This window comes from Pelecanus crispus, chromosome Z, assembly GCF_030463565.1.
Source record: "Pelecanus crispus isolate bPelCri1 chromosome Z, bPelCri1.pri, whole genome shotgun sequence".
Taxonomy (NCBI): Eukaryota; Metazoa; Chordata; class Aves; order Pelecaniformes; family Pelecanidae; genus Pelecanus; species Pelecanus crispus.
In genome coordinates this window covers 27,969,382-27,982,886 of record NC_134676.1, presented here as the reverse complement: position 1 = coordinate 27,982,886, position 13,505 = coordinate 27,969,382, and the positions used below count along the sequence as shown (strand labels likewise).

At 39.0% G+C, this 13,505-nt stretch overlaps 1 protein-coding gene across 1 annotated transcript in view; it reads left to right on the top strand.

The window, feature by feature from the left end:
* The window catches only part of IQGAP2 (IQ motif containing GTPase activating protein 2), a 132,512-nt gene that overhangs the window by 71,539 nt on the left and 47,468 nt on the right, over positions 1-13,505 (top strand). Inside the window, exons 6-9 of the mRNA XM_075726007.1 lie at positions 4,974-5,041; positions 5,404-5,517; positions 9,603-9,781; positions 10,445-10,532. Coding sequence (XP_075582122.1) covers positions 4,974-5,041; positions 5,404-5,517; positions 9,603-9,781; positions 10,445-10,532 — 449 coding nt within the window. The remainder of the gene's footprint in view (positions 1-4,973; positions 5,042-5,403; positions 5,518-9,602; positions 9,782-10,444; positions 10,533-13,505) is intronic.

Here is a 13,505-nt window from a genome sequence, read left to right as displayed (position 1 = left end):
CTTGTGTTGGGAGTAGAAGTTAAAGTAACTGACAAATCTAGGAGTGTAAGTCTTGGAATGGCTTTAGGGTAAACAAATATCAAAATCTATCAGAATTTACAAGTTCATTAATTTTAAAGTTGAATACAAAAGTCCAACTTTGGCAGGACTATTGACCAAATTATTTTCAAAACAGAAATAAAGGACTATTGAATTTAGCGCAGATATCCCTCTCAATAAGTACACCCCCTCACAAAGTGCACATACCATTTCAAAACCCATACTGCAACACAAATCAAATAAATGAAGAAAAACCTAGCAAAATATTAATATATCCTTGGGGCAGACGTGCTGATTAGAGTGAAAACGATGCTAAACTGACATCTTTCTGTCCCAAAAGAGTAGCAAATAATTACTGTATTCTGTCATTCATGTAAAAATTAATGTTTTCCAAGCTTTAAAGTTCTGAACAATTTGATTTTGAATGTAAAGTCAGGAAGGCTTTGACCACACCACTGAAGGTAGAGCTTAAAATTCTTTTACGTTCTGCTCTAAGGATTTTCTTGATGTTTAGTACTAGAAGTAATGAACATCTGCCTCATGCTGTCCCTGGTGTGAGGGGCAGTGGTGTTGGCAGACAGCTCCTCCCTCTTGTGGCTCTCTCAGCTCATTTCCTGCACATGGAGACCTTTTCCTTTCATTACTTTCTTGCATACTAGGCTTGCAGAGAACACAATTAACTTACTCCCCAAACTCTCTTCTACATTCCTAATGGTGTTCAAAGACACGTCAGCTGCTCCAGGGCTATAGGTCAGAAACTATTCAATACATGCTGTAATTGAAATTTTTTAAGGTCTAATCTTTGAAATGATGTGCCCACTCTTGCATTCTGCTATGTGCACTCACTGCCAATAAATAGGGTATACCATCAAAGTTCATCGTATTTCTTTTGAATGCTAGGTGTTCAGAATTGACAGCCCTGGTATTTTTTTTTTGTTATCTTTGACAAGTGTTGCTGCTTGAAATTATCACACCCGGTGTAATATTAACTGGACAGTATCACCAGGACTGTTTTGGGGTAGCTCTCGCCTAAAACTTGGTAGTGTGGTCTGTTCTGTCAGCCAATGTCTGGTGTAAGCCTGAAGTGATTTCCTGAATGGATGTATAGGGCTTTAATATTAAGCAGCTCAGGCTGACATGGGGCAGTGTGCCCTTCCGGCCACGTTATGGGCCAGCTCAGATATTTTGCAGGAGGGTGAAGAACATAGTGAGGTTTTCCGATATTTCCTTCTTCATGTATGGAGGGGTCTTTATCAGCTATGTAATTGAATGCTACATAAACCCTAAGCCCATCCATTAGATACCTTGTCAAGACCTGCCCAATCATTGTGGTGGCAATAATGCTTTTTCTCTTGAACTGAATTGTGCAATGGGTTGACCTTTGGTAGAAGTTTTCCTTTCTCCACCTTGATGTGCCAGTATCAGAATTGGTCTGTGTTGTCTCTTTGACTTTCTTGTTTGTCTTTTTTAAATTATTTTCCTTTGTTGTATACCAACACAAAGCTATAACTCTGTACTTACGAGCTATTATTTTAGAGATGGACTTCATATCAAATGTGTCATGCCACACTGAAGGGGAATAGACCTGCAATTCTTTTGCTTATGATGCTTTCCCCTGAAAGTGTAGGGCCCTAAGCCTGCATCCCATGAAGGATGTAAGAATCGAAGAAACAATTGTTGAGCTTCATTTATTTCCATGCCTTTTCCTAAAATGCATGTTTTAAGTCCTTCACTGGAGTCTTTCAAATCAAACTCCAGCATCAGTATTGAATGGCACACAGCCTGTGTTGAAAGCAGGCTGGGAAACAACAGAATTAAGGACAGGGCACTTGCCTGGCCAGCAGTGTTCCCAGTTGGGTTGGTGTCAGAGGAACACTGAGCTGCAGGAGTCCAATTCTGTTCCCCTTCTGTTGTTGTTGTAACTACTGACCTGCTGGTGTCTGTCCCCATGGCTTTATGCTGTGCAACCCACCCGCTCTACTCTTTGGGTTTGTCAGAGCATCCTCTCTGGGGAAATCAGTGCAGGGTTTGCCGACCCTGGAAAAGTCCATGCTCCTGTTGTTCTTGGGGTCCAGCACCACAGCATCTAGAAACAGCAATTGCAAGCAGGTTCTTCACGTTTGTAGATGTAGTGTATGCACAGGACCACTATATGAAGAATAACCATTGGGTTTAAATGCTAAATTCTAATGCATCTTGGAACACATGCTCAAATTTCAAAGGCTTATAACTTCAGAAAATTGAGCACTTTCTCAGAGAGGTGAGAAGTTGGCGTACTTTCTTTCTTAGTTGTTACTAAGCCATTACTCTGAAGCAACATGATTCTTGAGCTTTCCAACAAAACTGTACATTTAATAAAGATAAGATATTTTCTTATTCCCATTCTTGGAAATCCTGAAGCCATCTTTAGTTGAGATTTTTCCTACATTAATTCATTTATGCACAGCGAGTGTGCATAATTTAAGTGCTTGAAATTGATAAGATTATTTTTAATTGCCCATTTAAGAAGCATGAAATAGCCTTAACTGTAGGTAATAGGAGCAAAAATCTTCATCTGTCCAAAGGGTCTATTTGACATCTGAAATATTCACGTTTCACAGGGAAAGTCTTTGGTTATTTGGGGTTTTGCTGATCTTTAAGCTATTAAAGGGCCTGAAGAGAGACAATGACTCTAAGCAAAATGGTTTAAATACATTTTTAGGATATGTCCTGGTTCAAGTCTGAAATGAAAACCATTGTACTTACAGTATGTGGAACAACTTGCACTGTCAAATACAGCACTGCTCTGGCCAGGAAGGAGTGGCTTAGCAAACACTTTCTAGACTCCTGTGTATATAATTACTGTCTTGCTTTTCTCCTGTTGAAACATCAATTCTTAAAGCCAGACTTGAAAAATGCAAAGTTGTCATTTCTTGTACCATTTTTCTTGTGAAAGCCAATTTGGATTTGGTCCTCAACTAAATGAGGTTAAGAACTGCTTCCTTTAAATTAAGATGTTAACAGTGATTCTTTTTCCTAAATAGCAGTGCTTACAAGATTCCCCCCCCCCCCAAAATTCAGTTTTCAAATTATCTTTGCAAGCAGATCACTGCTACATCCTGAATAATCTATTCCTCTGAAGCTAGACAGCTTCAAAATACTGTTTTCCTAGGAAGCAGCAGAATAACAAGCATGTTTTTTAAAAAAGTGCACTATTTTCAGATCTGGTTTTTACAGCATGTTATACATGAACTAAGCTTAAAACAAGACCCAAGAACCTCTGGCTGACATGAACTGCAGTTCTATGTAGGTGATGCAAAGGGAATTTCACCTGGGAACTGCCCTTTCCCTTTTGTTTCTCCCCTGCTCCTGATGCCTCATCTCCAGCTTTCTTAACCCTAAGACCCCCTGCTTTTGATTTTATGTGGGTTCCCTGAGGTTCAGGTTACACTATAAAAGCATTAAGCTGTTTCAAGTGAAAGTATACCTTAATACAGAGTAGAAGCATCCTTGTGTTCCCTGCAGGACTTGAAGCACATTTTCAGCACCACCTGGTGGTTAATAAGTTTATCCAAACAAAGGAGCATAGGAAGTAACACACATGGCTCAATATCCTCCTGGAAGTGCTGAACAGCAAAAATATGAGTCTCTAATGTTCATACCACCTTTTTCCCCCTCTGTCTTTTTATTGTGGTGACCCCCCAAAAGGCCAGCGTAGCCCTGTGATGCTGCTGATCTCCATAACTGTTTGTATGACACCCAGCGCTTCAGCCAGGACTGTGTCTCTGTCTCAAACTTAGAGTAAAATCTCTTTAAAAGCCCACAAGAAAAGACTGGCAGGCAGATCAGGGTAATGGAGGGACCTGGTTCATTACTATAGTCATGTGGGTTTTTTCCTGCTATAGCTAACTTGCATTTGAGACTGCTTTGAAAGGTGACAGTGGCAATGATTTTGAGGGGCTGCAGCAGTTAAAAGTGGTGACCTACATGAGATGTGCTGTCGTGTCCATCCAGGTCGTGACAGCACAGAGGAGTAGCCGTGGTAGCATGGAAGAGGAAATGCTGATTCTGTGTGCTCTGAAATAAATGTGACAGCTACAAATACTTGCTTTGAAATATCATCTTGTAATTTGCTAATAGCAAAAAAAAACCCCAAAACACAAAAGGGAAATGTGTCCCTCTAGAAACAAAAGCCCCAAGCCACAATGCACATTTGCAATGTATGAAGTTGGGGTGAAGTAATTTAAAAAAGAGGTGCAAAATAATCCTTTTGGAGGAATGTGTTATTTAAGTCATGTTTTTAAAATCTACATTTTTGATCCCTATTTGCAAAACTTGCTTGTTTCTTGAATTTAACTGATAAATTATAAAACACTAGTCTTCTGTAGATAAATACATGCTTTGTGTTTGGATGATATTGAGAAAATATGTATGTACTCAGCTGTTTTTTCAGATAGCACCCCAGAGCTCTAGGAGTAATGAGTATAGATATTGTTCATGCTATATTGAAACAAAAATATTAGTTCCTGGATAGCACTTTAAATTGACTTTACTTAATTTTCCAAAAGCTAAATAGCCAATGACACAAATATATTTGAGATGGGCTTGGATGGGCTTATAGGTCTTTGTTCCTCTACACTTAGTAAGAAGGGTGTCAGTGACTTGTATGTCTTCAGCTATTAATTACAGGGATGTAATAACACAAGTCAAAACAGTACATAGATCCAAAGCTATAATCTGTACTAAAGTGCATTCACATCTTGATTTGTTTTTCCCAATACTATTCTTTTCCCAAAAATACAGCAGAAAGAAAACTGTACGGTTAATTTATTCTGTATTGGCCCATGAAATTCAAGGGTTAAAGGACAAGCTTCATAAAAGTGCTTTTCTTTTATATAGAAAGAAAACACCTCAACCACATGCAGAATTTTAAATTCTAATTTTCTTCTTTGCAGTTTATATCTGTTCAAACTAGGATTAGCACCACAGATCCAGGACCTACTGGGAAAAGTAGACTTCACAGGTAATAAACAGCTTATCTAATCATGTCAGATGGTTTCTTCACCCAGTAAATCTGCTAACATTGTACATATTTTCTATTATGGTCTTTCTCCTCCCGCAAGATTGTTCTGAACACATCCTAATTAAATAGGCAGGAGGCTGCTATTTTTAATGAATGTCAGTCTCTGAAGGACAGAAGGGAGTGAATTTGCATGGAATACTTGTCATATCTTAGATTCCTTCAAAATGGGGAGGAAAAACTGCTAAGAAGCCCTGACCACAAGCACTTTCAAAAACATTGCATCCATATTTGTAGGTATGGTGATTCATAATGAAATTCTTATGCTTTTGTTCTGATAATATCTCTTTTTTTAATGTGAACAGAGGAAGAAATCAGCAACATGCGAAAGGAGCTAGAGAAGTACGGTATACAGATGCCATCTTTTAGTAAAATTGGTGGGATTCTGGCCAGTGAATTATCAGTGGACGAAGCTGCATGTAAGTGTGGCTCTTGTTCTGTTTTCTACTGGATAATTTGACAGATCACTAACAAAACATTTTCTCTGTTTAATTCATCTAGTTTGCCACCTCTTAATAAATAACAAGAAAAGCAAGCAAGTTTTCACTATCACAGTGTATTGTTGTTACAAGATCTCTTGCAATTTTTCAGCCTGCATTTTTGAGCATCTCCATTGAACCATAGGAAGTGCTACCAGAAACAAAGATTTCTTACAATCTTTTGCATGGGTTTAATGTTTTAGTAGCTAGTGCTTCTCTAGAATGACGAATTGAGCTCTGCATCTGCCTCTGCACTGTAGGGCGTACAGTGGAGACAGCCATGGGAACAAGGTGTCTTCTCTGTGCTTCCTTCCTGTGTTGGGCTCCTGCAGTTTTCCTCAGGTTGCTGTGAGGACAAGGCATTGTTCCAGATAGACAACTTTCTCATGTACGGTGGTGCATACATGGAGGAACCACTTGCCTCCATGGGCCGCTTTCGATCTGTCTGAGCAGTGGTGTGTAACCCACGGCATGGTAGAACCCCGGTGGTGCATCCAAAATAAGCTTTTCCTTTTCAGGGGGATTAATGCACAGTTATGGTCCTTTTGAGCCTGTCTTCAGCAGCTTCCACTGAAAAACAAAATTAAGTGCTTTCTTGGTGCCCAAGCCTATCTATCTGTCATTCTGTTTTTTCTCTCTTTCAGTTTATTTGTGGAATAAAGTGATATGTTTAAAAAAAAAAAAAAAATGCTTGAACTTAGACGATGTGAAATGAGGTGTGTCCACTTAAATCCATACTTGAGTTATTTTGTTCAAAATCCTAGCCTTTTTCAGAGCAGCAAACTGAAGAACAGAAGGGCTGGCTCAAGTATGTTCAATAGCAAAGGGGATCATTGATACAAACCAGTAACAGTACCACAGACAGTGTATGGTGTGGCGGAAAGGGGGGAACTAAAGGCTGCATTATAATTGAGTTACATTGCAGCTTTGTTAAACCCTGTAAAGTAGCATAATTGAAACAAGCTGATTCATAATGTTACTTAATGTGCTGAAATTTCCAGACCTTAACTTAAAACATGCTTTTGCGTGTTGATTCACATTTTCTGTGATGTATATTTTGGAGCCTGCTATAGCTTAATATGTGCATGCTTCTGCAAAGCTAGCTCTTAAAATACTGCCTTTGGACATAGGGGTAGTTTTGCTTCTTTTTAGCAAGTTTTCAGAGATTTAGTGACTACAAAGCACTTTTCCAGGGAACTTCCTTCCTTCCCCGAAGATGAAAGGGCTGCAACTTCCCTCTCTGAAAGCTTTTTATAGTGTGTGTAGGGTTTCCTTTAACTTCTGAAATGGTTTCAGTCTTCCATAGAAAAGCAGGGTTTCCTGATGCTGGTTCTGTCTCTTTGGGCAAGGAGTCTGCTGTAGATAACAAGCCCTGCCCCACAACAGGAAACATCTGCTATCAGAACCCTCATGCACTAGTGGGGTTGGACATGGAGATCCTGGCAGAGGAAAGGGTCTACCACCCTGCTTCCAAAATGTAGCAAGCAAAAGGATATATGAAGTGAAACAATTGCTGATGACTCTTGCTGTGCTGTCAGCAATAGTAGAAATCAGCATGCAAAGAGTAACTTGAGTGTTTTCAAAGTGAGCTTATTCTGCAAGTAACCCTCTCTGTAATTCCATGCCTCTACGCTACTCTTTTAAGGCCAGTCAGGTTTCTCACAGTCCTCTTGGTGGATGGGTTCACAACATCCACCAATACCTGCTCACATCTGTCTTAACCTTGCACCTACCTGTTGAATACTTTTTGCCAGCTCTACTTACATCAGTGAGGCCTCTTACACAACTGTGTAACACCCTTCCTATCTGTTGTGTTTTATATGAGGATGCGGGGATGATACGTGTGTCTAAGAACCGCAGTCTTCTCTTAGCCCTTTGAAGTTGACCTGGGTGTTCATAGAATCATAGAATATCTCAAGTTGGAAGGGACGCACAAGGATCATTGAGTCCAACTCCCTGCTCCTTGCAGGACTACCTAAAACTAAACCATATGACTAAGAGCGTCATCCAGGTGCTCTTTGAACTCTGACATGCTTGGTGCTGTGACCACTTCCCTGGGGTGCCTGTTCCAGTGACCAACCACCCTCTCAGTGAAGAACATTTCCCTAATGTGCAGTCTGAACTTCTGCTGTTCGTAGAGTTCAATGTCAATGGAACCAGTATGTCTGTCTTCTTGCTTCTCCTCCATTATACCAGCTGCTTTGTACACCCCTTTGTCTTTCTAAAAACTCAAATTTCCTAATCATTGACAAGCATCTTTCCTTTCCTTCATAAACTGAAAGAAACTGAAGGCTCTAAACTCAGATATATAGACCCTCAGTTAGACTTAATCCCAAACAAATCCCAAAAATCCCAAATGAATGCTTTTTAATGAATGCTTTTCTCCAGTTTAGCAAAACCATGCAAGGCCACATAGCAAGTAAATACTGACAGAATAAGGAAAGATGGCATTCATGTTTTCCCTCACGCATCTCATTGGTGGCATGAAAGTAAATCCTAGACAAGCTGCTGTGTTCCTCCTTTGGGGTAGGTTCTAGATAAATATTTATCAGGAATTACCTTTTATATAGAAATGTCTGTAAAATCTTTGAGATGGATGTGCCACCAGACAATCATTGAAGTCTCTTTGTGGCATGAAGGTCTAGATAAACTGTAGCTCTAGAGAAATTCCTTCATCTAGACTGATCTCAGGGCCAAATGTATGTATGGAATACCTGGGAGGGGTGTGTTAGGCATTACTCTACACCTAATTCAGCTGCAAGTGGTTTTGATTTTGTACATTCATGTAAATTTGCTGTGTGGAAAAGCAAGAGCATTTCTGACTCTTAAAAATCTTGGAGTCAAGCATTTAGTAGTAGAAGTTTTCTTGTTTTCTCAAAGGAAAGGTTGAATGCTCAAGCTGGTCAATGGCTGTAGCATGTCCTATGGCTCTTTTCCCCTTTTCCTGTGCAACGATGTTTTGGGAACCCTGTTAAAGCCCTTTAGGTGTTTTTCCCCCTCGTTTGAAGTTTGCTGTCCTGTGGCTTTGCAGGTGACAGAAGTAGAGGCTCTTACATCGCTGTCTCTCTGGTTCCCCAGCTGCTCATGGAGATCATCAGTTAGGAAAGGAGTTCATCTCAGACAGGCTTAGAATGTGGGATGCAGGGTTGCACCCTGCATGGGAGTTTTAACTATGTTTTCTGGGGGACAAGTTTCAGGGAGTTTGAATTTCCATGTTCTTGTGTGGTATCTTTCAGATATAGTTAGTTTAGACAATACTTTCATATGTCTTGTATCCTCATGGACATGAAAAAAGCTTTAACTAAGAGAAAAGCTACTGAAAATTCTTTCAATTCCTGCATATAACTGCCTTCTGAATGACATAGGACTTGAACAATAAAATGTAACTCATGTTTTATTTTCTGTCAGTAGTAACCCCCTAGTTGGAAGAAGGGCAAACATGGAACAGACAGCAATGTGTCACCTTTGAACAGACATTGAGTGCTTTTGGTGCTGCGATCTAGGGGAAGCATTAGGAGTGGGATGCTTGAAGGCGAATATGTAAATTGTTGAATGCATATTAAACACTCAGTGACAGTATTAATAATAAACGGATCACGGAACATGTATGTGAGGAGGAAGGCTTCCAACCTGGTGTTCTGAAAGCGTCCCTGGTGAGATGTGTGTCAGTGCCAGGGAATGAAGCTGAAGGAACAGAGAAATTGCATGTGGCAGCTTACCAAATGGGCAGGAATTAGATAAGTTGTGGTTATTTATAAGATCATACATGCATATAAGCTGTTGTTCTTTGAATCTTTTATTGCTACTTCTATTAATAGAATCATTTTGTTGTCTTGCAACAACAACAAAGTGATTTCCTGTTGATAGGTGATTTCCCCAGATTTAATCAAGGAAGTTATATTTCTACTGTCATCACATGTCATTTGCCTTTTCTTTTTAAAAGAAGCCTGGGGTCAAGGATGTAAAAGTACTTGAACTGAATACGTTTTGCTTACTGAAATTTTGGGTTGTGCTTTTAATTTTAGTGCATGCAGCGGTAATAGCAATTAACGAAGCTATTGAGAAGGGAATAGCTGAGCAAACCATTGTAACTCTGAGGAACCAAAATGCAATGTTGCTAAACGTGGATGAGGAGCTTGCACAGGACTATCAGAATGAACTCTTTGAAGCTAAAAAGAGAAAAGAATCAAACGCCAGACTTAAGGTAGTGGTATCTTATTAGCACTCCTAGTATATACGTTCCTTCATGTAGTTTCTCATGCTGTGGTATTACCGTTTTAAAAATTAAGTTAAATTAATTTTTAAAATTAGTGCAAGTAGGAAAAAAAGAATAATTTTAAGCTAAATAAGATAAATAATGGTAATGCAACAAGCTGACAGAAAATTTTATATGAATATGATTATTATAAGTATGATGTAGCTTAACTTTGACCAAAGGATTAAATACTGGAAGGCTAAAACCAAAAAAAGAATGGTTTTCTGCTATCAACTGCTTTAGAAAAAACAAATTTTATGTTTACAAAGTTGCAAAAAAAGATACCTTTTCTGACCATAAAGTATAACATCTACCACAGATGTTTAATGTGAAATTATTTGCTTTGTTTTTTACATGAGAGCTAATGCTTTCTGTAGTTGAAAAATGCTACACTATATTTACATGGCCATTTTACAGGAAGCAGAAAATGCTTTAAACATTGCTCAGCCAGTTACCATGAAGTGCTAATTTCTTTGGTTCATGTGGTCAACGAATTCCTTTACAAATACAGCTAGCAAATATTTCAGCTGATACAATTTTAATTACTCCCACTGAACAGCTTTTCTCGCTGCAAAGTGTTTGTGTGTAATAGCAATGACTTTGTTTTCTTAGAACGGCACAATCTCTGAGGAGGAGAGAGATGTCTACGAGGAGCTGCTGACACAAGCTGAGATTCAAGGCCATATCAATCAGATAAACAGTAAGCCATTCTGGATCCTTGTGGAAGTGTGCACGTAACACATGATCTTCCAGATTCCAGCTGAACACTACTTGAATTTACAGGAACAAACAAAAAATATCTGTGGAAACTTATAAAATACGCAGAAGTAGCTAATGTCTGTCTACAACAGTTTTTTCTTGCTGCTCCTTCTCTACTAGTCTTTTGGGTGGCTAATGTCTGTGTTTGTTGGTTTTGCTGCAAGGATTCCTCAGTTCAGAATCGAATCATTTATTGCCTGCTCTGTTTCCTTATGTCTGAGGTCCTTTTGTGTGCAGAATACTGTAAATTTTGACCCCCTCTTCTATATAGAGCTGAAATTCACTCATAAGCTTCCAGCTAGCTGTGATTGAACTGCTCTCATATGGGCTCGCACAGAGCCAGAAACTCCCTTCATAGGATTGGTCTTGAAATAGATAATCCTCTGCCAGATAGACTGCCACCCTAGTTGGCTTTTACAAAAAGTGAGATGCTGACAGCAATGGACTTTTTTCCACAAAAGTGTATTTGCTGTTTATGAGCATTGTTTTCATTTCAGTTCACATAGCTTTAGTCCAAGTGAATGAGGCTATTGACTGGCAAGATGAAGTGGCGCTGATGGCAGGTTTGAACCGTCCTGCTTTGAGCCTACTTGAAGTTCTGCCGCAAAATTCCTCATGGTACCTATTGCAATTGTGTGATTCTAAAGAACAGAAAATGCAGGTAATTGAATGGAACGGGTACTACGCATCAGTTTGCATTTTTTTTTCAGCTGATTTTAATCCAGAGAAAAATTGCCTTTACCTTCAGCATCACCTAATGAAACAGTTTTATAAAGGTTTTAGAATAACTGATGTACTAATTGACACCAAAGTAGCTGCATTTGCTCTAAAGAGCATGATGCCTTAATAAGTAGTTAGTAAGATACAAGAAGAAAATTTGAGACATAGCATGCAGCCCCTAATACTATGTTTGCTTTGAAAATTACTTATAGCTTGAGTACAATAAAAGGTAATATTGAATCACTAACAGCAAATGAAAGAGTCAATTGGGTTTTAAGGAGAAAAAACATCATTTTGAGTAAGAAGAAAATCACAGGGAAAGATTAATGCTGTGTTTACTGTGGCACTGTATTTGATGTGGAGGGGATAGTACAATCAAATCCTAGTGTCCCATCAAGGGGTTTTATCCCTTATCTCCCATTTAAAAGCATAATAAAATCTTTTTTTCTGATCTGTTAGATAGCAGGGGTTCCAAATACGCTCGACAAAAGTGAAATACAGAAAGAAATTAGTGTTGCCAATGTGGAAGCTGAGGCTCACAAGCTTAGTGAGTAACTGTTTTAATACTCATTTTTTACCATCACCATTTAATTATGTTAAGCTGATGAATTGAATCCACCATTCCTTGCATGTAAATGAGGTTTCTCAAACTGAAACCATATGCATTGCGTTTTATTTTTGTAACTGTTCTTCTTAATGTCACAATTGCCAAGTCACCAATCTGTGCTGCATTGGAGATACTCTTTTTATCTGAGGTTGCTAACACTTTTTTCTTTGAATAACTTGAGCCACTGGTAAAGACATTGGCTAAAACTGAAAACAACGCATGGCTTGGTGGCTTGAACAAGTATTTATCAGCACAGTATTAATCCTCACTTAGGAGCGATGACCATCCTTGTAGAATTAAAATAGAATGACCACACTGAAGAATATTTTGCAGTCGTATCACAGAGGAAAATTATTCTCACTTTTAGACACATGTATCTAAATGGAACCTGTTCTTGGCCTGCTAAGACTGTCACAAGACAAAAGTTATAGTTTGTAAAAAAAAAAAAAAAAAAAAAAAAAAAAAAAAAAAAATATATAGTTAAGGGGGATCTAAATTTGCAGTGCATGTATTGCTGCTTTTGACTGGAAACTTCTTTGCCAGGAAGTTCAGCTTCAGTTAAATGGCTGTCATTTCATGCTACACCTGGGCATGGCTTAGTGGCTGTTTTGTGCCTGGTATTATTTCCAATGCTTTGAATGCAGGCTTATTGCTTTTGTAATGTGAATTAAAGGCTGTACTGTGAGGTCAGCTTAAGCCAGAAGCTAAGTTTGATTTACTACCTCAAAACTCCGCTTATTTTAGATTGGTTAGGCATGGTGAGCAGTACTTCTCTGAAAGAGTTGCTCCTTGGTAAAGGAAATGAGGAGGAAGAATGTGACATATGAAAAGCATTAACAGCAATCTGGAAAGCAACTTATTTCTTATGTTTGGATTTAAAAGGAAAAAATAGTGGGTTTTGTTATCGGAATGTGAACAATGTAAAGTGTATTTTGCAAGTTGCATGCTCAGTTCCTGAATTAGAAATCAGTAGCTTGGTTATTGACTACAGAGCTAGTCTAGTTCATCTGTGGACTCTGACTCTTTTCCTCTTTACTCTTTTCTCTAAAAAAGCATGCATGCCATAGCTTTGAGAGCCTTTGCTTTTTCTAACCTCAGGAATAGCCAATAGAGAAAGCCTTCAAGAACAACATGGTCCCCTATGACCATGCTTCAGAGCAATTGAAATGAGAGGCAAGGGGCTTGTTTAGGTGGTCCTGGTTACTTAGAAAGGTTTTCAAAGTCTTCATGTTGTGTAATAAGATCTGAGTGTTGCTGCATACATGAACTGTGGATGGTGTCTGCTGTACAAGCAGTCTCTTACAGACCTGAGCAGTCAGTGATGACTAAAAGCATTTCCTGAATAATAGTATACAGAAAAGCCATAAGACAATGTGGAGGAGATCGGGGCTATTTTGTGGATGGAAATGGCATATACAGAATCGTCATTCTTTACTCCACTGCACGTGCTGTAACCTTCAAGGTTGTTTCGTTTTGCGTTAAGACCAGAGTGGTCCTTTGTACAGGGTGTTCCTGGGTGCGTCCTGGCCCAGGTTTCTTCAGAGTTGGCTCCTCCAGGCGTGCAATTACAATGGCTGTGACTAAGCT